At 62.5% G+C, this 25,408-nt stretch overlaps 7 protein-coding genes across 7 annotated transcripts; 3 read left to right on the forward strand and 4 right to left on the reverse strand.

Annotated features, from left to right (window-relative positions):
• Window positions 1-572: 572 nt before the first annotated feature.
• On the forward strand, window positions 573-1,522 carry PFL1_02890 (uncharacterized protein; the record flags this gene model as incomplete). Its single annotated transcript, XM_007880403.1, has 4 exons — window positions 573-575; window positions 687-813; window positions 928-1,156; window positions 1,288-1,522. The coding sequence occupies 4 exons, from the start codon at window positions 573-575 to the stop codon at window positions 1,520-1,522; spliced, it is 594 nt and encodes a 197-aa protein (XP_007878594.1).
• A 352-nt stretch (window positions 1,523-1,874) lies between these two features.
• On the reverse strand, window positions 1,875-3,498 carry PFL1_02891 (uncharacterized protein; the record flags this gene model as incomplete). The annotated part of the gene is made up of 7 exons (XM_007880404.1): window positions 1,875-1,937; window positions 2,308-2,415; window positions 2,507-2,835; window positions 2,936-3,027; window positions 3,138-3,196; window positions 3,328-3,406; window positions 3,476-3,498. 7 exons carry the CDS (start codon window positions 3,496-3,498, stop codon window positions 1,875-1,877), a joined length of 753 nt encoding a protein of 250 aa, XP_007878595.1.
• A 1,148-nt stretch (window positions 3,499-4,646) lies between these two features.
• On the forward strand, window positions 4,647-6,963 carry PFL1_02892 (uncharacterized protein; the record flags this gene model as incomplete). Its single annotated transcript, XM_007880405.1, has 3 exons — window positions 4,647-4,727; window positions 4,842-4,914; window positions 5,108-6,963. The coding sequence occupies 3 exons, from the start codon at window positions 4,647-4,649 to the stop codon at window positions 6,961-6,963; spliced, it is 2,010 nt and encodes a 669-aa protein (XP_007878596.1).
• An 824-nt stretch (window positions 6,964-7,787) lies between these two features.
• Window positions 7,788-9,085, forward strand: PFL1_02893 (uncharacterized protein; the record flags this gene model as incomplete). Its single annotated transcript, XM_007880406.1, has 3 exons — window positions 7,788-7,945; window positions 8,044-8,272; window positions 8,372-9,085. The coding sequence occupies 3 exons, from the start codon at window positions 7,788-7,790 to the stop codon at window positions 9,083-9,085; spliced, it is 1,101 nt and encodes a 366-aa protein (XP_007878597.1).
• Window positions 9,086-9,371: 286 nt separating this feature from the next.
• Window positions 9,372-12,791, reverse strand: PFL1_02894 (uncharacterized protein; the record flags this gene model as incomplete). The annotated part of the gene is made up of 1 exon (XM_007880407.1): window positions 9,372-12,791. One exon carries the CDS (start codon window positions 12,789-12,791, stop codon window positions 9,372-9,374), a length of 3,420 nt encoding a protein of 1,139 aa, XP_007878598.1.
• A 6,723-nt stretch (window positions 12,792-19,514) lies between these two features.
• On the reverse strand, window positions 19,515-20,988 carry PFL1_02895 (uncharacterized protein; the record flags this gene model as incomplete). Its single annotated transcript, XM_007880408.1, has 4 exons — window positions 19,515-20,244; window positions 20,380-20,475; window positions 20,615-20,692; window positions 20,843-20,988. 4 exons carry the CDS (start codon window positions 20,986-20,988, stop codon window positions 19,515-19,517), a joined length of 1,050 nt encoding a protein of 349 aa, XP_007878599.1.
• Window positions 20,989-22,938: 1,950 nt separating this feature from the next.
• Window positions 22,939-25,166, reverse strand: PFL1_02896 (uncharacterized protein; the record flags this gene model as incomplete). Its single annotated transcript, XM_007880409.1, has 4 exons — window positions 22,939-22,985; window positions 23,107-24,325; window positions 24,460-24,645; window positions 25,062-25,166. 4 exons carry the CDS (start codon window positions 25,164-25,166, stop codon window positions 22,939-22,941), a joined length of 1,557 nt encoding a protein of 518 aa, XP_007878600.1.
• Window positions 25,167-25,408: the final 242 nt, after the last annotated feature.

The raw sequence follows: 25,408 nt of genomic DNA on the forward strand, positions 1-25,408 counted from the left end.
CTGGGTGGGTGGGTTTGTTGGTTGGCTGCTTGGCTCTTGGCTGGCTCATTTTCCGCCCTCCACACGTCCGGCGGGCGTCAGGCAGCCAGCCAAAAGGGCGACCAACAACCTCGCAGCGCAGCCAGCAGCCAGCAGCCAGCAGCCAGCAGCCAGCAGCCAGACGGGGCAAAGCACGCGTACACCGACCCTACAGCTAGAGGCCAAAGGCCTGCAGGCCGCCCGGCAGGCCGCCGCGAGGGGCGCCGCCCCACCACCACCCCGCCGCAGTCGCTGCTCCCCCCCCCCCCCTCCGACTCCCTCGCCAACTGCGCTTCCACCCCTGGCCCCCGTCTCAAACCACCATCACTGCCCTGCCTTGTCATCCTTTACCAGCACCCATTAGCCCTCGTATCCGCGGAGCATATCCTTCATCCATTGCAACACCGCACTCGGCTGCAGCCTCAAACGCCCGTATCGTTCTCCACCCGACTCAGACAAGGCAAGCCTGCTTCTCGCTCCACCGCCTACCAAAGCCACGCCCCCCAGCACCCAGCCCCCAGCACTCAGCACCGTAGCGCTCGACCCTCTTCGCCATGGTAGGTGGCCTTTGCACCTGTCGATCCTTTCCGCCGCAACAGCTCGGACTGGAAAAGGGACTGACCTGATACGGCTTTGCCACCCGCCACGCACCCGGTCCCGCCGCGCAGTCCACACCGTCCAAGAAGAGGCTCATCCGAGACTTCAAGAGGCTCAGCAGCGACCCGCCCGGCGGCATCTCGGGCGCACCATGCGCCGACAACCTCATGATCTGGAACGCAGTCATCTTTGGTCCCGGTATGTGGGGTCCAGTCGGCCGTTGCCACGCTCGACTTGGGTGGCAAGATGGTAAATCGCAGCGCTGACATTGTCCTTTCCCTTCTGCGTCGATCCCTCGCCTGGCTTCCGCAGCCGACACGCCGTTCGAGGACGGGACGTTCAAGCTGGTTCTCACCTTTGACGAGTCCTACCCCAACAAGCCGCCGACGGTCAAGTTCCTCAGCAAAATGTTCCACCCCAATGTCTACGCCAACGGCGAGCTCTGCCTCGACATCCTGCAGAACCGATGGAGCCCGACGTACGATGTCGCGGCGATCCTGACAAGCATTCAGAGCCTGCTGCATGACCCGAATCCCAACAGGTAAGTCGATTGCGGCCAGGACTGGCGCTCGACGAGCGCCTCGAGCTCCTCACCACCTTGACCCCGCCGAGGCGCTGACAGGACCCCTTCCCCTTGTGCTTGCACCCTACGCTCGATGTGGCGCGGTGTAGCCCCGCCAACGCCGAGGCTGCCTCGCTCTACCGCGAGAACATGAAAGAGTACGTGAGGAGGGTCAAGGCGACGGTCGAGGCATCTTGGATGGACGACGGCGAGATGGCAACCGAGGACCCGATCCCAGAAGAAGACGAAGAAGCCATGGACGAGTCGGCGCATGGCAGCGGCGGTGGTGCCGGCCAAGCCACATCAGCATCAACGACACCGGCGGCAGCGGCACCGGCATCCTGAAGCCGAGCCAGGCCCTCCGAACCCGATCATCCCAATCGAAACGCGACTAGGCCGGACGTGGGCCGTCCACTGCCTCTCGACCGGCACAGCATCACTGAGCGACACCAGTCGTCGGCTGGACTTGCATCCGCACCTAACCTCTTGCACCCTGCACCCCGCCCGGATGTTCGACCTGCCATTGACCCGCACCGTCCCCATCATCGACTCTGCCTGCAGCATCAGGGTCGGTCCTCTTTGCCTGTCTGAACAATGGTGTTTTTCCCCGCACTCGAGCACTGGGCCCGATTCTCGCCACACGGGCTACGGTAGAGCGTTCGGTCGGACGGCCGTGTGGTCTTTACGCCTGACGGCTTCATATTGATCCGAAGTAGAGCGAGAGAAAGTGGCGCGGACAGTTGAAGCCCAGCAGCGAGACCTAGCCGTGCATCGGGTAGCGCCGAGCAGGGAGGAGGGAAGCAGAAGAGGCGGACGCGAGAATAGGGCCGGTCAGATCTTTGTGCGTGCCCACTGGGCGCATTCCGACGGGGCTCGGGCAGGACGACGGCGTCTCAGCAGTATCTGAAGGGATGAGGAACATGGCCGACCCTTCTCTCCCCACTCTTTCCTCTCGCGCGCGAGCGGGAAAGAAGAGGGAAGGGGGTTGGCTGTTCGATTTGGGTTGTACTCCTTGTGGTTTGTGGATGCATCGTTGATCGTCGTCCTGCCTCGGACTGCTGCCCTCTCGACGTCGAGGACAGAGCCGGACCGGTGACTCGAAGGACAGGAGGGCTCGCTCGCGCACTCACCATGAAGAAGGCGACGAGGACGAGGACGGGGAAAAGGAGGAGCTCGGTGCGTTGCAGAAAGGGGAGCGCATTGTAGCCAAGGTAGGTGACGTACCAATACTGGCCGAACTGCTCGGTCACAACACGTCAGAGGTTCGTGGTCAGTCACCCCCTCTCGTGTCATCCGTCCTTTCGTCTCTTGTTTAAAGCGACCACTCACGGCGACGAGGTAAAGGCCGTTTCCGAGCAAGAGGCAGATCCAGTTGTGCCTGACCAGGACGGGTTTGAACAGGAGCTGGACAAAGTAGAGCTCGAGCATGGCGGGGAAGAAGCCGTTGGTGTGGACGTCGAGGGCGTAGGCCCACTCGACGCGCTGGTCGGTCGTGTGGATCGACGCGGGCGCCTGAAGCAGCGAGTTGGAGATGAACCACAGCGCCGTGGCCGAGACGATGCCGAGCAGCAGGCAGTCGCGCAGGACCATGACCAAAACGGTGCGCAAGGTGCCGAGGGGGCCGAGCGAGTAGTCGAAGCCCCACAGTATGCCCGCCACTGTACCAGGATGGTCGTTAGACGATGCGAGAGAGAAGGTAGAGTCGGTAGCTGCGCTTTTTATCGGGGTTGCGCGCGGCTTGCTCGCCGACCGACTCACGGCATAGTGTTGAGGTGAGGATCATGAGGACGGCCGGGTCATCGCGAGCCCATGTGTTTTTGGTCTGCTTGTGGTAATAGACCTGGCGGTACCTGCGGTCAAGTGTCGAGGCCATCGGAGGGAAGAGGAACGAGGTAAACCAAGCTGCTTGTACGCTCAAGGCCTGCGGTACCAGAGAAGGCGGGCTACGCGAGCTACGCACACCTTGCGAGGGGCGACGCAGAGGTTGAAGAGTTGCCACGTCGCGAGCTCAAAGTCGGGCTGCGTCGTCGATACGGAAATGAAGCGGAGATGGCCAGGTCGCCACGTCAGCCTTTCAGGACGAGACGTCAGCCTTTCAGGACGAGACAAAGCTAGTCGCGACGTGCTCCGAGCAAGAGGGCTGGACGCACCATCTGAGAGGGGAAGCGGGCGAGGTTGTGCAGCACCCGACTGATGCCGGACCGGGCGGACCCGTCATAGTCAAAGGTGCTGCAAGGACAAAGCTGATCATGGTCAGAGCGAGGCTAGCTTCGTCAGGGGATTGCAGCAGCAGCTCACCTCGTCGTCGGCAGCAGGGACATGGACGCTCTCCTGTCGCGCTGTCGGGCCCGCCAGTCGAGGGGAAGAGAGGGATCCGGCGAGCATCCGAAGGGGTCGGTTCCGGCCCGACGTCGCAGCGGTAGAGCCAGGCTCAGAGTTTTGGCTTGCTTGCAAACGAGGGCCGCGGCGTCGCTCGACGCGGTGCAAGGGCAAGGAGGGGAGGCTAGGGTGGTGCGGTGTTGAGAGCTCTTGCGGGGCCGTGCGGTTCGTCCAGCGGTACGGCAGGGTCCAAGGCACCGGCAGGTCGGCCTACACGGCCTGCCGGGTGGCCGCCCAGCCAGCGTTTGCCTCGGGAACCGGAACCCGCCACCTCGCGGACAGCGGGTCAGGCGTCACCAGGCCTGGCCGACCCGATCACCGGCGAAAGTCGTGTGAGCGTGACGCTGGCTTGCATGCCCGCCACGTCTCGTGCGTGTGCGACCCTGGCCTACCTGTCGCCTCCTCCACCCAGCCAACGAGAAAAATCGCCAAGGGAGGCCAGGCAAGGCGGCGACGGCGGCGCCCGGGCAGAGGGGGGTCGAAGGTCGCAGAAGGAAAGGCGGCGGTCCTTCTCGAAGGGCGGGCGAGGCCGACGAAGAAGAAAATTTCAAACGCCAGGCCCGGCCGGCCGCCTGGTGACTTCACAAAGTCGATGCGGCCGCCTTACCCCAGCCGGCCCCCAACGCTGGCCTCGCAGTGCACACTTGCTTGCTAATTGGCTAAGGTGGGCCCTACGCCGGCTGAAATCGCGGCTCAATCAGGGCGAGCAAGAAGCAAGCAAGCAGGCAGGCAGGCAGGCAGGCAAGCAGGCAAGCAGCTGCTGGCTGGTGGCGGAAGGGAGGCCACCCACGGCCCAGCCTGCGCCCTGCCCGCCCTGCCCGACCCGACCGATGGCACCGCTCGATCTCCACAAAAGCCCAGTCACGGCCGTCGGCGCTTTCCTTCTCACCGACCTTCCCCCCTCCTCTGCACACAGCGCACACCGCACTACCTCCCCCCAAAAGGCTTCCACCCTCTTTGCCTCTCGCCACGACCATCACCACCCCCACCATCATCACAGCGCTCTTCCCCTCGCCCGTTTGATACCACCCGCGCTACCGCCATCCGCCCCGGTTCTGTCCGTCTTCCCGTGCACACGACCCTCTCCGCTATGATCTCTCAATCACTCCGTGCCGCCGCTCCGGCGACGAGGATGCTCAACCAGCCCCTCCGCTCGGCCCCCTCGATGGCGGTGAGTCGCGTCTTTGCATCCCCCTTGCTCTGCAGCGCCTGCGTCCCGCCGAGCAGCGAACCTGACCTCGTTGCACCCCTCTTTTACCGTCGCGTCTGCCTACCTTTCCCACAGCGACTTGCGCCGATGGGAGCTCGTTTCAACTCTGGCAAGGTCTCGGGCCCTGTCATCGGAATCGACCTGGGCAGTGAGTTTCTGCGCGTCGTGGCGGTCAAGGGGGGTGTGGCGTTCGTGGCGAGCCGGAGCGCCCGAGTAGGAAGGATTTAGAACCTGCCCTGAGCGACGCTTGGCAGGTGGCGAAGAGCGATCATCATGCCTGGCTTGCGGTAGCTGACCCGAAACCTTGACTTGCGCCCCTGCTATTCTGTACGCTTTCTCAGCCACCAACTCATGTGTCTCGGTCATGGAGGGCCAGCAGGCACGCGTCATTGAGAACTCTGAGGGTGGCCGGACGACGCCTTCCGTCGTCGCCTTCACCAAGGACGGCGAGCGCCTTGTCGGTCTGCCCGCCAAGCGCCAGGCTGTCGTCAACCCCGAGGCCACCCTCTTTGCCACCAAGCGTCTGATTGGCCGCAAGTTCCAGGACAAGGAGGTCCAGAAGGACCTGAGCAACGTCCCCTTCAAGATTGTGCCCCACTCGAACGGCGATGCGTGGCTCGAGGCCCGCGGCCAGAAGTACTCGCCCTCGCAGATCGGTGCGTTTGTCGTAGGCAAGATGAAGGACACCGCCTCCGGCTACCTCGGCAAGCCCGTCAAGCACGCCGTCATCACCGTCCCCGCCTACTTCAACGACTCGCAGCGCCAGGCCACCAAGGACGCCGGTGCCATTGCCGGCCTTGACGTCCTCCGCGTCATCAACGAGCCCACCGCCGCCGCCCTCGCCTACGGCATGGACCGCGACGACTCGTCGGTCATCGCCGTCTTCGACCTGGGCGGCGGTACCTTCGATATCTCGATCCTCGAGATGCAGAAGGGCGTCTTCGAGGTCAAGTCGACCAACGGCGACACCCACCTCGGCGGCGAGGACTTCGACATCGTCCTCGTCGAGCACCTCGTCAACGAGTTCAAGAAGGAGAGCAACATCGACCTCAGCAAGGACCGCATGGCCATCCAGCGCATCCGCGAAGCAGCCGAAAAGGCAAAAATTGAGCTGTCGTCGACGAGCCAGACGGACATTTCGCTGCCGTACATCACGGCCGATGCCAGCGGTCCCAAGCACATCAACACCAAGCTGACGCGCGCGCAGCTCGAGGGCCTGGTGGGCAAGCTGGTCGACCGCACCGTCGAGCCTTGCAAGAAGGCGCTGTCCGACGCCGGCGTCAAGCCGTCCGAGATCCAGGACGTCATCATGGTCGGCGGCATGTCGCGCATGCCCAAGGTCCTCGAGACGGTCAAGAGCATCTTCAACCGCGACCCCAGCAAGGGTGTCAACCCTGACGAGGCTGTCGCCATCGGCGCCTCGATCCAGGGCGGTGTCCTCTCCGGCCAGGTCACGGATGTCCTGCTGCTCGACGTCACCCCGCTTTCGCTCGGCATCCAGACGCTCGGCGGCGTCTTCACCCGCCTCATCAACCGCAACACGACCATCCCCACCAAGAAGAGCCAGGTCTTCTCGACTGCCGCCGATGGCCAGACTGCCGTCGACATCCAGGTCTACCAGGGAGAGCGCGAGCTCGTCCGCGACAACAAGCTGCTGGGCAACTTCCAGCTGACTGGCATCCCCCCGGCACCCAAGGGCGTCCCCCAGATCGAGGTCACCTTTGACATCGACGCCGACGGCATCATGCACGTCTCGGCGTCCGACAAGGCCACAAACAAGGACCAGTCGATGACGATCTCGGCCGGTTCCGGCCTCAGCGACACCGAGATTGAGCGCATGGTGGCGGATGCGGAGCAGTACGCTGAGTCGGACAAGGCCCGCAAGGCCGTGATCGAGGAGGCCAACCGCGCCCACTCGGTGTGCGGCGAGACGACCAAGGCGATGCAGGAGTTCAGCGAGCAGCTGCCCGCCGACGAGAAGGAGAAGCTCAACGTCCTCATCAAGGAGACTGAGGAGCTGGCCGCCAAGGGCCTCAACGCCGACAGCGACGTCACCGCCGACGCCATCCGCGAGAAGATCGACGCCACGCAGCAGGCCTCGCTTCAGCTCTTCAAGCTGGTCTACGAGAAGCGCGGCCAGCAGGGCTCGTCCGAGGAGGCTAAGCCCGCCGAGGGCGAGGGCGAGAAGAAGCAGTAAGCGGCTGGCTTTGGTCTTCGTGCCCGCCTGCTTTCCCCGATCCCTTTCTCGTTTCTTCTCTTCCTCCTCCCGTGTGTCATAGCTCTTCCTTCTCCCCCTTGGCCCTCACTCGGCTCCCGCCTTCTCGCCTATTACCCCGAGCTTTTCTTCTTCAGTCTAGAACCGTTTGCTTCGCCGTGCCTCGACCACCCTCAAACCCCCCTTCTCTGTACCAACAAACCGACCACCAGTCTGGGCTGTTCAGCATCGTATCCAGCATCACCGGCGCCTCTGTTGAGCCTGGCGCAGGTAGAAGTCCTTCCCCACCCGACATTGCCGGCCATCCTGGCCCGGGTGCGGGCGGGTAAGTTACTTTTTGCAATCACCAAAAGCAAAGAAATGCACCACCGCTTCTCGTTATTCAACCACCCGTTCGCCGTCTGTCGAAGTGTGCGCTGGCTGCCTGGGACCGAGATCATCCTGGATGTGCTGCTGCATTGCCGGTCTGCCCCACTACTGTAGTTGATCTTGCGGTGCCCCGTGGGTCGCGGCTTGCGATCGGGGCCTCGTCATTCCTTCCCCGCTTCCGTCCACCTGCAACGAGCGGCGACCAAGTCGGCGGACCCCACCTCCCCTCCTTGCCTGCGTCACAACCACGATTCCCTCGACGAGAAAGACGCAGGACGTCGGGCAAACGAGCAGCGAGCGCAGCCGTCTTGCCTCCCTCTCTCTTCGCTTGAACTCGCAGGACCAGACAGCAAGTCGACGAGGCAACGAGGCAGGGCGGACGGAGTCGGTATCGCGTCAGGCTCGTGCCAATCGTCGCTGCGATCGCCTGAATCGAGATGGAGGGCAACGAGGTCGACGTCCTCGTTCGACGTCTTCACGATCGACTCGATGCATCACCTGCGCCGTCATCGAGGGCCAGGAAACGAAGGACGACCTCGCATCGAAGTGTCCGCACCATCGTCCAAGATGTCATCTTGGTGCGGTGGGGTTTCCGGTACGTCGCCTTGGTCTTGGCACCACTCAGCACCCATCGAGGCACCCCTGACACGCACACCTCTCTATAACGCTCGACGTGGCGCTGGCGAAGGGCAGACAAGCAACGCTCCTGGACTCGACCCGCCTTACGGCGAGTCAATGCAGGCACCTCGCCACGTTTCTCGAGGAAGAAGGCATGTCGGATCTCGTGGTCCTGCACTGGCGCGAGACAGCCGACATCTTTGTGGCCCACCGCGCCCTGCTTTGCCGTTCCATCGACCTTTACCTGTCTTCTAGCCTGGAGGAGAGAAGATGGATCGTGGATGTACGAAGGGGAAGCTTGCAGGTGAGTACGGCGTCTACTTCCGACGTCCCCCTGCCTGGCCCGAAGTGGAAGAGATAAGGGCCGCCGACCGACTGACGCACGCTGCGGACGACCACCCAGATCGCTCCACCGTCGCAACGCTTCATGACCCTTCTCTCGATGCTCCGACAGCGTTTAGAGGATGTGTCGATCAACCTGATTGCCATCTCGCCTTCCTCTGCCGATCAGGGCCAGACAATGCTAGGGACGACCCTTTCCGGCTTCCTGCTAGAGTACACGACCATCTACTCTCTCGAGGACCCCACACCATCCGCGTCGTCCTCTCCACCCTCTGCCTCTCCCTTCTCGTTGCAGACATCGACCAACGCATCACAACCACTGAGACACGACGAGGAAGAAGAGGGACGATTCCAACGAGGAGAGGAAGAGGAGGACGACGCAGAGGTGGCATGGATCGAGACTCCAAACGCCCTCGCCCACCAAGCTTTGAACCTATGCAGGGTCTTCCTCGACTTGCCGAGCCCTACGTCGTCGTCAAGAGGCGCAAGAAGTCGCAGTGAAAATGCAAGGCAAAGCGCGCCGCCGCCGACGACGACGAGGCGGAGGAAGGAGATCCGCGCATTCAGCTGGCCTCGATCCTTACAGCATCTCCTTCCGACGACGCAGCAAGTCGAGGATGGGATACGCAGCCAACTACAAGAAAGGATCGAGAGGCTCCGTGCCATCCGGCTCGTAGGCGGCGACAACGACCAGGCGTCCGCAAGAGCGTCCCTGGCGCGCGCGCACGTCGACGTCGTCTTTGAGACCATCACCCTCGATCGGGTGGCGTTGTAGTGGTCCGTCGTACCGCCGCACCAAGGGAGTTGTACTACCGCTGCTGCCGCTGCTGCTGCTGCTGCTGCTGCTGCTGCTGCTGCTGCTGCTGCTGCTGCTGCTACATAGGCTGTGCATTTGACCGGTGCGATTTGCTAAACTCGACAAATAGAATGCGCTGACTAGGTTGCTGTTTGCAGACATATCCGGAACGGACGCCAATGTTCGGAACCTCCCTCCCGGATGCTTCGCCCCAGAGGCGGAAGACACCTTCAATCGGATGCGCGACCATCCTGATCGAATGACGCTAATCGTGCTCGTCGACATCAAAGGGCGTGATCCACGTAGCGAGATCCTCGTCGACGACGTTGCCATCCCCCTGCCTCTTGCCCAGCTTCCGCTTCATCTTGGCCTTGAGCCTGGCGCGCTTCCCCATGGCCTCGACCTGCTCGATCCCTCCATCCTCGAGGGCGAGGTTGTTGAAGTCGACCTCGTCCTCGTGCTCCGAGTCCATGAGGTTGACGTGGCTCTCGTTGCCATTGCTGGGGCCCGGCTCAAAAGTCGACGAATGACCCTCTGCTGTTGTGGCCGTGGTGTCGACCGAAGGGCGGTGGAACATCGAGCTCGCAAATGACTGGTTGGTCTTGGTCGTCGTCAGGCTCAAACTCGACGCTGTGTTGTTGGTGCCGCCGCTGCCCGACCCAGACGCCAGCAGCGCGCCGGCACTCGCCAGCGCCTTCTGCTTCTTGATGAAGCCCTCGTCGTGACGCTCAATGGCGTGGTGCAGGTCGCGCGGGCTGTGACGCGCCGTGTGGCTTGAAGTGGGACAGGCAGCGCTGAAGGTGTGGGCGAGGTGCAGATGCTGGGCCAGCTTCACCATGGGGAGCGGGAGGCTCGGCGGCTGCCTCGGCAGGTAGATGAGCCTCCTGGCAGACCCGCGGCCGGCGTAGAAGGCATCCAGGCGCTTCGACTCGCTCTGCGCTGCCCTGTACGCTGCGCTCTGGTGAAAGGCGCGCGCGGCCGCCGGCGAGGGGACTAGCGACATGCAAATGGACACGTGCGCCGGAGGCTTGTTGGGGCCCGTCCGTGGCATCAGACCCGTGTTCTGCGCGTATCGAGCATAATCGCCGACTCCGTAGCCCATCTCGGCCTTGGTCGGCGTGACGAACTCGATCTCGACCCGAAGGAAGCACTTGGCTCGCGATCGGTCGTGAGACGTCGCGGCCGAGGCGGCATCCGCCACCTCTTCCGGTCCAGCTTCGATCCTCGTGTTGCCGTACCATGCCAGAGCACGCAGCAGGCTCTTCCACGAGTGGGCGCGGACGACGAAATAGGGGCCGCGGGTTCCGACGACGGCCGGCGATCGATTGCCTGCGCTGCCGGTGCCAACAGCGCGAGGTGCGGTCACGCTGGTGAGCTGCAGAGCGTTGGGGAAATAGTACTTGGCCGCCGTCTCGCCTTCGCCGGGCTCGTGAACCTTCTCTAGCTGTGTCGCAAACGGCTGCGATGCAAAACCGAAATCGACGCCAGCGATTGCTTTTTTGCCTCGAGAGGCCTGCGACTGCTGCTGAGGCGAAGGCGACGCGACGAGCGGCGCCGCTCCGGTCGAGGTGCGTTGTGGTGACGCGGGGGACTCATGCGCTGGTGAAGCCTCTAGAGCGGAGGCAACTATGCCGGCAGCTACAGAAGGGGTAGCAGTGCTGTCTGCCTGCTTCGGTGGTGGCTGTGGCGGCGTCGAGAGCGCTTCTCGTTCGTGCCGGTTGATTGAGACCGAGGAATGGCGTCGGTCTCGACCGCCTACGGGCAAACCGGTCATCCTGCTGAAATCCAACGCCGCTTCGACGGCGGGAGAGCTGACCCGACTGTTGGACGCCGTATGAGCTGGGCTAGGTCCGGCGAACGAATCCACTGGGCTCGGCGCCTCGTCTCGGAGATTTGGATCAAAGTCGTACGCTGAAGGACTCTGTAGGTAGCTCAGCTCCGTCCGGCAGGCTGTCGATGATGGAGTCGCGGATTGCGTCATCTTGTCGCTGATTCCCCGGCCGCTGGCACCAGGTTTATGTGCGAACGAGGTATCTGCGGCGGCAGCGGCTTCGTACGGCGGCGGTGCATCGAGCGGGATGATGCTGAAGGGAACCGGATCATCAGCATCCGCCGGCATGGCAGGTGACGTTGGAAGAGCGGGCGCGCCTGCTGTTGCGAGAGGCGCCTGGCCCGGGACGGGTGGCAAGGGACGCCTGATGGATGGGCGGGCACGAGATGGCTCGGATGGGGCAGACTGAGAGGAGGCGGCGGCCTGCTGCTCCATCTTCTTGGCGAGATCGTAGGCCTCGTTGTGCCCGGTAAACCTCCAGAACTCCGCCTCGGAGTCTTCGAGATCGTCTTGCACGCCCTCGTTGGCCGCCATCCTCGAGGACCCTTCGCAGGTGGCGTCGCTCTCGCGTCGTCTCGACTGGTGCTCGAAGAAGGCGATGAGCGATCTCTCTTCGCTCTCACGTCGCCGCCATTCCTCCTCCTGCTGCCTCATGCTTTCGGCGATGGCGGCCCTTTCTGCTTCAAGCTCCTGCTCGAGCGCCTCTGCCCTCTTCCGCTCCTCTGCTTGAGACGCACGGAGAGCCACCTCGATCTGCATCTGGTCCTCGGCCGCCGCCTTTTCGCTCTCGCGCTGGGCCGCTTGCCGGCTTTCCTCCAGGATCCGAGCTTCCTCTTCGGCGCGCGCCTTAGAGAGGAGCTCGGCTTCTCGCTTGCTGTCCTCGACGGCCTTTTCGAGCATCGTCCGCTCCTCCTCAGCTCTTCTGCGGCGTGCGTCCTGCTCGCTAGCGCTGATGGCATAGAGATTCTCCATCTCAGAGGCCTCCCGTTGCTTCCTACGCTCCTCGTCCAGACGCGCCGACGCCATCGAGGCTGCCAGCGCCTCGTCCAGTTCGGCCCGACACCCAGGACAATCGTCGAACTCATGCTCCTGCTGGATCGAGTTGGTCTGCGGCGATGTCGCGGACGTTGCGGACGACTGACGACCTGATCTGCCGATGGCCGACTCGCTCGCCGACGAACCGGACCCGAAGCGCTGCGGAGGCATCGGCGACGGCGAGAGAGAGGCGGCATGTGCTGAGGGCGTCGTGGGTAGCGGGATGTTCTGCGCTCGTTCTGAGTGGGCGCTGAAGCCGGACGACTGTCGTCGGGAGCTTGCGTGGCGGCCGTAATCACCCTCGTGTGCCGCGCCAAAGGTGCCGCTCCACTGCGACGGCGACGACGATGGTTGCAGGGACTCGTATGGATTCGGCAGCCGATCCCCCTGGGGTAACGCAGGGAGAGGCGACGAGACCATAGGCGCCGGAAAAGACAAAGAAGCTCTCTGCTGGAAGGGAGGAAGGCTTGGGTGATTCTGCTGAGCTTGCTGCTGCATGCCTGGGGCTTGCAGCTGATAGCCATTCTGTTGAGGGCGAGCGGGGAGGGTGGTGTGATGCGGCTGCTGGATAGCCGGCGGCGCAACGAATCGCTGCGGTCGAGAGCCCGAGCTCGGAGTCGGGTTCGGACCGAGCCAGGGACGAGACGGTCCAGCCTGTATGGCGTGGGGAGGGGCGTGGCCGTTGAAGTTGGGCGTCAGCTGTGGCGAGTTCGGTGAAGGCTGACGGTGCGATTGCGGTGGTCGGGGCGGCGCGTGCTGGTACCACGTCGAGGTGCCATCATGGCCGTTCGGAGGTGCCGACGAGGACGTCGGCCTCATCCTCAAGGCTGGCTTATATGATGGGTCGCTGAGCTGAGGACCACGGGGGGGTTGCGTGCGCCGCAAGCTTGGTGGGCGCAGACTTGCTTCGTGGGTCGAATAACGAACTGTAGGGGTTAGTGTAGGTCGATGACAGCGAGGCCGACGCCGGCATCTTTCGAAAGCCGGAAGTGCCGACGATGCTGGAGGGGAGTAGGTCGGGCCCGCTCGCCCGCCGCGTGACGCTGCTTTAGCTTCTTGAACAGGCCAAGGTTCGGGAAGGGCCGAGGTCGTGATTCAATCAGAAGACCAGCAGGCAGGGCTTGAGCTTCGTCTTCGGCTGTCTCCGAGACGGATAGGGCTCCGAGGCTTCCAGCGACGAGGTACAATCAAAGAGCAAGTTCCAGGTGGAGATCCGCGCTCGAGGCAAAGAAAAAAGATGCGGGACGGATCCAGATAGAGACGACGTCGGAGCAAGAGGTGGAATGAGGGTCTGTATGGCTGGAGGACTCGGTCGGGAAATGAGGGCAGGGGATGGATGTGGTGAGAGGCCAAGGAGCAGGCAGGGGCCACCCGCAGCATGATAGCCTGCCTGGCTGCAGGTGCGCTGTTTCGGCACGGGCGGTCTCGGACCTTGACGCCGTACAGCCTCTCCCTCCACACCTGCTCCGCCGGCGCCCCGCTCCGCGGCTTCAAAGAGGCGCGTCCCTGCTGCTGTCCCCGCCTCGCTCTCTTTGGCCCAGCCAAGACCCTGGCTTCGATCTGGCTGTGCCGCTCCGCCGAGACCGTAGCATCCTATCGGAAGCCCACTTTTCGGCCACTTTTGGTGTGTCGCCTGTTCGCAATTGCCCTATTCTGGTCCAATTGACTTGAGATTTGAAGCCTGAGCCAAAGCAGCCCTCCCAATCAGGAACAAGCTGTGCTGGAGTCAAGATACCAGTCATAGCTAGCAGCAAAGAGCACGTGGATTTTTGCCAAATGCCAGCCTGCAGTTGGGAGATTGGGCATCATCTACGCTAAAAAATGGCTGTAGGCCACCTATGGCCGGAAATTGGCGATCTCCTGTGCCAAATTGAGGCTGTAGGCAGCCCTACACCAAACATCAGCGATCTCCTGCACCAATATAAGGCCGTAGGGCCACTCACGGCCGTTTTCTGAGGGGCAGCTACTGCATTCTTGGCCGTAGGGCCCCCAACAGCCCTGGGCCGACCCTACCCTGCGCTATTTCTGGCCGCAGGCCACGAGAAAATGGCCATCTCTGCTTACGTCAGCACAGGGGGCCCTGCGCATGCACGCTTGGCCCCTTGCCACCCGGCCCTTTGCAAAATCCATCTGCCTGCCCACCCGTCTCTCCTCCCCTCCTACCACCACCAACCGACGCCAGCTGCCACGACCTGCCAGCCAGCCCCTGGCCAAGCGCAGCCACCTTGCTGCTTGCATCTCATAGCTAGCGGCAGGGATTTAGCTACGGCCTCGGGAATCGGAGATCTGTTAGGCCCTTGGGGTCTTAGGATACCGCAGGCGGCCAAGGACGGTATAGGGCTTGCGCGGAGAGGTCAGGGATGAGGAGGAGTGGGATATCGATGCTGTACCAGTCTCCAGTAAGAAGAGGATATAGTACATTTGACAAGGAGACCATCAGAGGCCTCCGCAGGAGCCGGGGGACTACATACTAGCTCCCTTGAGCCCCTCCGGGGTCGAGGGGCTGGCTGCGGCAATTGCCGCTCGGCTCCGCCGCCCGCCAGCACTTCCTCGGGACTCAGGCGCCCGCAGGGGCGTGTTGGGCAGCCGCCTAACAAGATCTCCTTTGCTACCCCAGGGCCGTACCTAGCCGGTCTACCACTTCGGCCTTTGGGCCGTAGGACTCCTACGCTCCCAGGGCCGTAGGACAGCGTCGCTCCCACACCGCAGGCATAGCATGCACCCACAGCCGTATCCTAGCTACAATTCCATTGCAAAACTATGCTACCTACAAGGGCAGCACCAACGGCGCAGAGCAAGGTGGCAGCAGGGCGGCAGCAGAGCGGCAGCAGCGACAGCGGCAGAGCATTGTCAGCAGCCAAGTAAGGCGGTGAGGGAGGAGCAGGCAAAAGAGAGACAGGAGCAAAGGAGTCAGCAACGGCGTGCAAGGGAGCGGGAGACGAGGAGCGGTGGTGGCAACTCACTTGTCACGACCAGGCTGTCAAGCGGAAGGCGGAAAGAAGGCTGTCAATGGTCAAAATCGACGGAGACTTTGGAGAGGCCTCTCTCCGACGTCTCCGACAATTGATGGCAGGGGCGGAAGTAGCAGCAAAGCGGAATCAGTGGCAAGGCGGCTGGGGCTGGCAGCGGCCCGGCTGGCGGCTGCGCTTGGCTGGCGGGCGGCTGGCGGGTGGCTGGCAGGGTCAGGCGGCTGAGCTGGGCTGGCTGAGCCGGGCAAGTGGTGGCTGGCTGGCTGACAGCTGGTGGCTGGCTTCTGGCTGGCGGGTGCTGGCGGGTGCTGGCACGGCCTTGCGGCTGGCCTGGGTTGGCGACTGGCGGCTAGCTGGCGGGTGGTGTCGGGTGGTGGTGGTAGGATGGCAGGAGAGATGGGTGGGCGGCGGATGGGTTTGGCAAAGTGCTGGGTGGCAAAGGGCCGGGTGGCAAAGGGGCCAGCGCGCGCGCAGGGCCTCCTGAGCTGACGTAAGCAGAAAGGGCCATATTCTGCGCAGAGTGGGGTTGGCCCAGGGCTGTGGGTGGCCCTACGGCCAAAAATGCCGTAGCTGCTCCCCAGAAAATGGCCACGGGTGGTTGTACGGCCGAAAAAGCCGTAGGAGATCGCCGCTTTCTGGCCGTAAGTAAACCTACGGCCCCAAAATACCGCAGAAGATCGCCGATTTTGGCGGTAGGGCTGCCTATGGCCATTTTTTAGCGTAGGTGACCCCCGATCTCCCGATCACATGGCGTAGGGTGGCCTACGGCCAAAATCCACCTGCCCTCTGACGCTAGCTATGCCTGCCAGCCAGCCACCCAAGCCAGCCACCCAGCCAGCCGCCAGCTAAGCGCAGCTGCCAGCCAAGCGCAGCTGCCAGCTGCCAGCCGGCCCAGCCAGCCACCCAATGAGTTGCCAGCTGCCGCTGCTTCTGCCCTGCCGCTGTCAATCATCGGAAATGTTGGAGATGCTTTCTCATAGAAAGCGTCAAAGGGCACCAGGATTTTGGCCGTACGCAAGCCTACAGCCTGAAATTGTGAAATCGGGGGTCATCTACGCTAAAAATGGCCATAGGGCCACCTACGGCCATGAAAAATGGGGCTGTAGGGATACCTACGGCCATTTGCTGAGGGGCAGCTACGGCATTTTGGCCGTAGGGGGCCCTACGGCCATTTTCTGAGAGGCAGCCACGGCATTTTTGGCCGTAGGGCCCCCCACAACCTGGGCCGACCCTACCCTGCGCAGAAAATGGCCCTTTCTGCTTATGTCAGCTCAGGGGCCTGCTCGCGCGCGCGCAGGCCACCTGGCCCTTTGCCAAATCATAGCTAGGGGCAGAGATTTTCCTACGATTTTGGAAATCGTAGACATTCTACAATATGGCAGTGCCGTAGGAGATCGTTAATCCCCTACGGCACCCAGATGCCATAGGGCCACCTACAGCATTTTTGGCCGTAGGCATCCTACAGCCTGCTTACCGTAGGCCCTCCCTCGCACCCACAGCCGTATGTACTCTACCGGCATTGTATTGCAAAATCTAGTTACACTGATGTGCGGCAGCGCAGCGATGGCATTGGTGAGTGGCGGGGCAAGCATGCAGGAAGGCAGGCGGCAGCAGGCAACAGGCAACAGCGGCAGAGCATGTCGGAAGCAAAGAAAGGTAAGGGAGGAGCAGGCAAAAGAGAGACGGGAGCAAAGGAGTCAGCAACGGCGTGCAAGGGAGCGGGAGACGAGGAGCGGTGGTGGCAACTCACTTGTCACGACCGGGCTGTCAAGCGGAAGGCGGAAAGAAGGCTGTCAATGGTCAAAATCGACGGAGACTTTGGAGAGGCCTCTCTCCGACGTCTCCGACAATTGATGGCAGGGGCGGAAGTAGCAGCAAAGCGGAATCAGTGGCAAGGCGGCTGGGGCTGGCAGCGGCCCGGCTGGCGGCTGCGCTTGGCTGGCGGGCGGCTGGCGGGTGGCTGGCAGGGTCAGGCGGCTGAGCTGGGCTGGCTGAGCCGGGCAAGTGGTGGCTGGCTGGCTGACAGCTGGTGGCTGGCTTCTGGCTGGCGGGTGCTGGCGGGTGCTGGCACGGCCTTGCGGCTGGCCTGGGTTGGCGACTGGCGGCTAGCTGGCGGGTGGTGTCGGGTGGTGGTGGTAGGATGGCAGGAGAGATGGGTGGGCGGCGGATGGGTTTGGCAAAGTGCTGGGTGGCAAAGGGCCGGGTGGCAAAGGGGCCAGCGCGCGCGCAGGGCCTCCTGAGCTGACGTAAGCAGAAAGGGCCATATTCTGCGCAGAGTGGGGTTGGCCCAGGGCTGTGGGTGGCCCTACGGCCAAAAATGCCGTAGCTGCTCCCCAGAAAATGGCCACGGGTGGTTGTACGGCCGAAAAAGCCGTAGGAGATTGCCGCTTTCTGGCCGTAAGTAAACCTACGGCCCCAAAATACCGCAGAAGATCGCCGATTTTGGCCGTAGGGCTGCCTTCGGCCATTTTTAGCGTAGATGACCCCCGATTTCCTGATTTAAGGCCGTAGGTCAGCCTACAACCAAAATCCACCTGCCCTTTGACGCTAGCTATGAATCCATCCGCCCGCCCGTCCCATCTCCTGCCCTCCTACCACCACCACCTGACGCCACCTGCCAGCCACCCACCCCTTCGGCCCTGCCATCCAGCTGCCAGCCGCCACCTGAGCCAGCCACCAGCCAACCGCCCGGCGCAGTTGCCTGGCCCTGCCCCCTCAGGCCAGCAGCCGCCCGGCGCAGCCAACCGCCAGCCGCCAGCGAGGCCCAGTCAGCCGCCAGTCAAGCGCAGCCGCCCGGGCCGCCAGCCAGCTGCCCGGCCCAGCGAGCAGCCAGCCACCCGTCAGCCACCTGCCACCAGCCGCCTGAGCCGCCAGACAGCCGCCCAGGCCGCCAGCCAAGCGCAGCTGCCATCCAAGCGCAGCCGCCAGCCAAGCGCAGCCGCCAGTGAATCCGCTGCCAGCCCAGACGCCTTGCCACTGATTCTGCTCTGCTGCTACCTTCCGCCCCTGCTGTCAATCGTCGGAGACTTCGCAGGAGGCCTCTCCAAAGTCTCCGATGATTTTGACCATTGACAGCCTTCTTTCCGCCTTCCGCTTGACAGCCTCGTTGCAACAAGTGAGTTGCCACCACCGCTCCTCTTCTGCCGCTCTCTTGCACGCCGTTGCTGACACCTTTGCTGCCCCTCTTCCTTTTGCCTGCTCCTCCCTCACCGCCTTTTCGCTGCTGACGCTCTACCACTGTTGCCTGCTGCCGCCCTGCCGCTCTGCCACCACCCTGCTGCTTGCTGCCGCCTGCCTTCCTGCCTGCTTGCCCCGCCACCAATGCCATCGCCACGCTGCCGCATATCAGTAATTAGATTTTGCAATACAATGCCTGTAGAACACATACGGCTGTGGGTGCAAAGGCAGGCCTACGGTAAGCAGGCCGTCGGACGCCTACAGCCAAAAGTGCCGTAGGGGATTAACGATCTCCTACGGCACTGCACTTTTGTAGATGATCTCCGATTCCCAAAATCGTAGGAAAATCTCTGCCCCTAGCTATGTCTCCGGCGTCTCCAATGATTGAGACCACTGACCGCCTTGCGTCCACTCTGCCTGCGTGCACAGCCCACCTTGCCACTGCCTGCTGGTCTGCTGTTGCTCTGGTGAGTTGACTGTTGCCGCTCTTATCCTTCTGCCTCTCTGCTGCGCACCATTGCTGACTCCTTTGCTCCTGTCTTTCTTTTGCTGCTCCTCCCTCACCGCCTTACTTGCTGCTGACAATCATATTGTCAGCAGCAAAAGTGATTCCCAATTTTTCCTATTGTACAAGCTGTGCGATCCAGGATTTGAGAGTCATTATACAAGTGCAATCTGAAATCCTGGCCACTATGAGTGGATTTCAGATTACAGGCAGGAGAAATTCGGGATCTCAGATCGCAGCTGATTGCACACCTGGTGCGCTTCTGAGGAATCGCACAAGCTGGCTGCAGCTGGATTACAGATTGTTATACATGTGCAATTTTTTTTGACCAGATACTGTTTGACCCGATGACGGTGGAACCGGGCAGAGCGTGAGTGACCTCAGCCAGCAACTGCATAGCTAGCAGCAGGATCTGGTCAAAAAAAAATGTATAACAATCTGGAATCCAGCTGCAGCCAGCTTGTGCGATTCCTCAGAAGCGCGCCCTGAATTTTTACTGCCTGCGATCTGAAATTTACATACAGTGATCAGGATTTCAGATCGCACTTGTATAACGACTTTCAAATCCTGAATTGCACAGCCTGTGCGATGGGAAAAATCGGGAGTTCCGTTTCACTTCACGGGAGTCTGGGTCGGAAAACGGCGGAGACCAGCGCCGATTTCCGGCCCGGAGCCGTCGAGAGTTGCATAAGATTCGCGTTCCCCGGTTTCGGGGCCGCAAGCCTCCCACAACTTTGACGCAAACGAACCATCTCATGTGGCTGTAGCGGGCTTGCGTTCATAGACAATTTCGTGACAGCTCGTTCGTGCAAGATAATGAGTACAGTCTACATCAAGAGGGTGAGATGTCCACGGCCAGTATGTGGGCGCGGTGGTCCTGTGTGAACCCGTCTATGCCTGGGCGGCCTGAACCTTGTCGTTGTTGGTGGGGTGGTTGGCCTCGAAGATGTCGTAGGCCGGCACGACGAGGTCGGACTGGTCGCAGACCTTCTTGGGGGTCTGGGCGAGGGCGCCCTTCTCGAGGGTCTCGATCTCGTCGGCGGAGAGCTCGATGAGCTTGATGTTGTTCTCGATCCTCTTGGGGGTGACTGACTTGGGGAGCGGGTTGCAGCCGCGAGCGACCTGCCAGCTGATCAGCACGTTGGCGCCCTCGACGCCGTGCTTCTTGGCGATGCTGTCAACGACCTCGAGCGAGGCCTGGCTGGCGCCCGTCGAGCCGAGCGGCGAGTAGGCCTGGGGCAGGATGTCCTGCTTCTTGAGCCAGGCGACGAGCTCGGGCTGCGGAAAGGTGAACGAGAGCTCGACCTGGTTGACGACGGGCTTGATCTTGCACTCCTTGAGCAGCTCCTTGAGCCTGCGGATCGAGAAGTTCGAGACACCAATCGACTTGACCAGGCCCTCCTCGACCAGCTTCTCCATCTCCCTCCACACACCGACAAAGTTCTCGGTCGTCTCGACGTCCAGCAGGTGCTTGCCGGTGGCAGGGTCCTTCTTCGAGTTGCGCGGAAGCTGCCCAGCAGGAACATCTTCCGGAACAAAGGCAATGTTCCAGTGCATCAAGTAGAGGTCGAGGTACTTGACGTTGAGCTTCTCGAGGGTGTCGAGGCACGCCTGACGGACGCTGAGGGATGGGAGAGGGGCGCGGAGGTGCGGGCGAGGCGGAAGTCGGCGATGGATGGGTCAGTCGTGGGCCAAAGACGGCGGAAGAGGAGGGGTGGAACCGTCGGTGGGTGGGAGTCCGACTGCGAATACGCACTGGTTGTGGTGGAACTCGAAGAGCTTGCTGGTGATCCAGATGTCCTCGCGCTTGACACCGCTGAGCTTGATGCCTTCTCCGACCTCGTCCTCGTTCCTATAAAGGCAGGGGCGGGCGACGTGGCGATGGGAGCGACGGAGCGCGAGTGAGCAAACAGTCGCGGTATGAGGCGACTGCGGGTACGGCGGGCCAAGCAGGCGGAAAGGGGGAGCGAGAGAGGCGAGGCACTACTCACTGGTAGCCCCAAGCGCAGTCGATGTGCTTGTAGCCGTTCTTGAGGGCGTGGCAGACGGCATCCCTGACCTCTCCCTTGCTGATGTAGACGGGGATTGGGACGAGCCCAGAAGCAGAAGGGGGTTCGGGAAAGGCTTTGGCGATGGTCAGCATGAGAGAGCGCCGCGGTGCTGCAGGAGTCGGGCAAGAGCAAGGTATGCAACCGCGGCCGAGGCACACCGATACCCACGGGGACTGCCAGGTTCCCAGACCGACGGAGGGAATCGAGAGACCGTTGTTGAGCTTAAACTCGGTAGCGACCCTGCAAGACGGAACGTTTTGAAGCACCCGGTCAGCATCGACGTTTCGGTTGGCATCGGCGTCAGCGAGGTCCATCGTGACGAGGAGGGAGGGGGGCCGAAAACGGAAGAGGCAGCAGGCACCGCACGAAGGCCGGTCACGCACATTTTGGATAATTTGGTGATGAGCGGTAGAAAGAGGTGGTTGTGGTGTACTGCGCAGGAAGCGGATAAGGTGAGGGCTGGATAGGGGATCGGCCAGGATCGAAGGCGAGGAGAGGGCGACTTTATAGGTAGCCGGCCTCGGCCTGGCCTCGTCTGGCGCTTGCGGGTGGGCCGCCTTTCTTCTGGAGATTGCCAGGTGTTGAACGAGGGGCGAGGCGGGGCCCGGCAGGAACGGAGGTCAAGGCAAGGCGACGGCGGGCGGAGCGGGGCGGGGCGGGGCGAAGGGCGAAGGGCGATGGAGCGGAGCGGGGAGCGAGGAGCGAGGATACCGGTGGGCGAGCGAGGAGGGGCCTCACGCTCGGCTTCGTCGACGTGCAGCGCGCCACCGCACCCGGCGGCGAGCGTTTGGGGGGCGCGCACGCACCAGCCCACTGAGGCGAGAAATCCGCCTGGCTGGCTCTGAGCATCAGAGTAGTCGTATCGCCAACGACGAGATTGCCGGCCAACAAAGCTGGGCAGTAGGCTCCCAACCCCAAGGCGGTGTAGGTACTCACTACTCTGTATGTACTCACAGTACTCTGCCGTACAGGCACACAACAGGCCAGGGTGCAGCCCGCTCCTCTCTGGCTCGATCTTCTTGCCAAAGGGCGAACGCCCTAGCCTGCTTGCTTACGGCGCTGCCAGGCTGGGCTTGACCGATCTGCCTGCTCGCGCCAGCTCGCCAGGCCGGCCCCGGTCATCCCGCCAAAAGGCCCTCTGGTGCTGGACCCTCGCCCGCCCTCGACCCGCCGCTACGTTTGCTAGGATTGCCGACAAAGACGAGTGTGTTTGCTCGCGCCACCTTGAGAGTCTGGTGGAACCCTTGGCAGCGCCAACCCTCGACGGACCTCTCCCTCTTCGGCCATCTCGTTGACAATAAGAGAGATGCTTTGTAAGTACCTAACAGCTCGGCCACCACCTCTTCATCCGTCCGGCCGCCTGGTGATGGGTATGTACATACATCCGAACCGAGTAGTCTTGATTCGTCTGCGGCAACGAGGGTGTGCAACTCGCCGGTGGGCCAGGCAGGTGGCTGGCAAGCTGGTGGTGCTGGCTTGCTCGCCGCAAGCCTGAGCCTGCTGGCCTCGGGGGGCTCGTCTACCGCCTGCAGGCGAAGGCGAAGGCCGCCTCAACGGCGAGTTCGCCGGGGGCCCAACCCTGCTGCGACCCTACTTCGCCGGTCGCGGCCTGGCCGGGCGCGCAGGCCACGCGGGCCGCCAGAGTGAGGCACTAATCGGCAAGCCAGCTGCAGCCAAAAAGCAGCTCGAATGGAGAGGCAGGAGTGGTTCCCCCGGGGGGTTTTCCCCGAAAGCCGCCAGCCTACCTGCTTCGGCCCCGCGCCTCTCGGCAATCTTGTCGTCACCCCGAAGCGCGAGGGCGGAAAGATGCCCGAGCACCCGGCCTGGACAGGAAAGAGCCCTGCGCGCATTCTTACACACTACTGCAAGAGAAATGGTTGGCCAGGCCAAGCTCTCCTCCGCCACCACCAACACCACTTCGACGCCGTCACCTTGATCTCCTGGTCGCATCGAGGCAGGCGCGTCCCGACTCGAACCTCGCCAAGCAATTCTCTGACTGGCAAGCCTGCCCGACGAGACCACTTCGCACGACCTTGGGGTAGCACTCACGCACGCCGCGGCCGCAGGCTTTGGAGGCAGATGGTTCAGGATCACGACGATTCGGCGCTAGCCATACGGCGATCGAGCTCAGAGTGATGCACAGGACAGGTCAGGTAAGGTCGTCGGGGTCGGCACTTGCGGGGGTTGAGCGCATTCAATCATCAGACGACCCTGCTCCCCGCGCTGCCTTTGGCCATGGCGGTGGAGCTCTGCGCAAATCCAGCTCAGACGTGCGCGTGGATGCCGGCCTCCTTCCTGGCCTTGGTCATGGCTGCGTCGGACACAATCAAACGCAGGAAGCGGCAAGTCGAGGTGCAACAACACAGGAAACGTCAGCGGCCGACCAGTGGATTGCGCATCCGCCGCGCTCTCGGCGAAACGGCCGCACTTACCCGCAATGATGGCCGAACCGACGCCCGAGCCATCCTCGGCCTGGTAGGTGCGGATCTTCTTGCCCTTTTCGCCGAAAATGTCTTCGAGCGCCTCGTGAAGACGATCGGGGAATCCGGGGTACTTGGAGTAAAGACTGCCATCCGCTCCGACGCCGCAGCCCTGCTCGAGGTAGCCCATCTTTGTCACGAGGGCGGCGATGCCACAGCTGCTCAGCCGGGCGGCCCGCGTGCCGATCAGCCTGGCCAGCTTGCGGAAAAAGTGTCGCTCCTCGAGCGTCGTGTCCAGGCCAAAGAAGTGGGTGAAGAGGCCGGTGACGGTGAGCAGCTCGTCGGTCGGGTCGCTCTCAATCAGCGAGAGGAAGGCCGTGTCGAACGCGTACGGCTTCTCGATCTTGTACGTATTCTGGCCGAGGAAGAGGTCGCCCTCGTCGCTCAGCTCGATGAGCACCAGCCTGAACAGCTCGCCGAGGTAGAGGCCAGCGATCATCTTCTCGTACGTCTGCTCGTGCGGCTTGTTCGAGTGCAGGTCGATGTGCTCGTCGTACTTGGTCCGGATCTCGGCCATGTGCTCGTGGGTAAAAGAGTCAAAGGCGCCGTACTCGCAGTTGATGGCCATGTCCTGGTCGCCCGGCAGGCCGAGGTCGTTGATCTTGGGAATGTCCCTGATGTGCTCCATGTAGGCGGCGTTGCAGCCGGTGCCAAAGATGCAGGCGATGCGCGTGTCCTTGTTGACGTAGTTGGACGCGATCAGCGTGCCCGTCGTGTCATTGATGAGCGACGTCATCTTGATTGGCACGCCGTACTTCTCGAGCGATGCGCGAAACATGGCGGCGCAGTCGCGACCCTCGGTGTTGGGGTTGCCGAAGCCCTTGGTCCATCGAATCAGCTTGCCGTGGTCGATGCGATCCTGAGACATGGGGTAGCTGAAGGTGAAGCCGAGCGCGATCTCCTCTTCGAGGATGACCTCGCCGTTGGCATCGCCAAAGTGGTCCTTGACAAACGTGTCGAGGCACTCGGCGCAGAAGTCAAAGAGCTCCTGACCCTCGATCTGCTTCTGCTCCTCTGTCAGGCGGAACTTGGTCTGGGTAATCTCAAACTTGCCCTGTCCCTTGAGCACGACGTGGCAGACACGCAGGTTGGTGCCACCGAGGTCCAGGGCAAGATACGATCCGACCTCTTCTCCCGTAGGCCAGCCAAAGACAAAGGCCGGAAGCATCGGCTGCCTCGCACGGTGGTGGGGGCGCGATGCGCAAAGGCGGCTGAGCCAGACGTCAGCGGAAGGATCGGTGGAACGGCGATGCAGGGGCGGCGAGCAGCCTTACTTCCGCTCGACGTTCGTCGGCCGACGCTCACCACGGTCTGATCGGGCTTCTTGAGGCCCTCTTCGAGCACGCCGACAAAGCGGTCCGTGATCATGCGCAGCCTCTGCGGAGTGATGGAGAAGATCTTCTCGTACTTCTCGTAGAGCTTCTTCAGGTCCTCCTCTCGGGCGTGAGGAGTCTTGCCGCCATCGTGGGTCCTCGTGTGCCACGATGCAATCTTCGGAAGCACAGGGCGGTGGAAAGGGTCGGCAAGGGATATCAGCGGGGAAGGCCAGTTGGAAAGGCGCAAGACTGCGGTTGGTGGCTCCGATCTGGATGATTTCCGAAGCGGCTGCGTTGACGGCCTCCATGTTCGTTGCAGGCAGTACCGGCGACAAACTGGAACGCAGCGATGCTGTATCGCCTGCAGGACCTCGGGACCGGCTGAGGCCTTCCTCACCGCGACAAGGCCAGGGCCATCGGAACCGGTCCGTGCGCCTGGACTTGCAAGCCTCGCTCACGCCGACGGAGTCTCTTTGGTCGAGACACGGCCTCAAAGGGGATATCTGCCGCACAGCAGCCAGAGAGCCGGCCACACATCCGGAAGCACTCGAGTCGCTCTGCTCGAGACGGAGACGGCAGCTGACGACTCACATGCGTGTCGAGCTTCTCTGTGCCGGAGCCACGTCTCCTACTGGCGAGCGAGGTCGAGCCGCGCCTAGGCTTGTCCTCCTGCGCCTGGGGCTGCTGCGCAACCATGATGATGTCGGTCTGGGGGCGGTCTGTTAGCTTCCAGCCGGCAAGCGGGACGAGAGAAGAGAGAGAGAGAGTAAGAGAGAGAGAGAAAGAGAGAGAGAGAGAGAGAGAGCGGGAGGCGGTAGTTAGGTAACGGAAAGGGTACGGTTAGGTAGTTTAGTTTTTTAGTTAGTTCGGTACGGAAGGAAAGTAGGGAGGAGTAGACGAAGGACGGGGACGGAGGGTACGGAGGTCGAGTCGAGCGA

The sequence above is a fragment of the Pseudozyma flocculosa genome (genome assembly GCF_000417875.1).
Source record: "Pseudozyma flocculosa PF-1 unplaced genomic scaffold scaffold00008, whole genome shotgun sequence".
Lineage (NCBI taxonomy): Eukaryota > Fungi > Basidiomycota > Ustilaginomycetes > Ustilaginales > Ustilaginaceae > Pseudozyma > Pseudozyma flocculosa.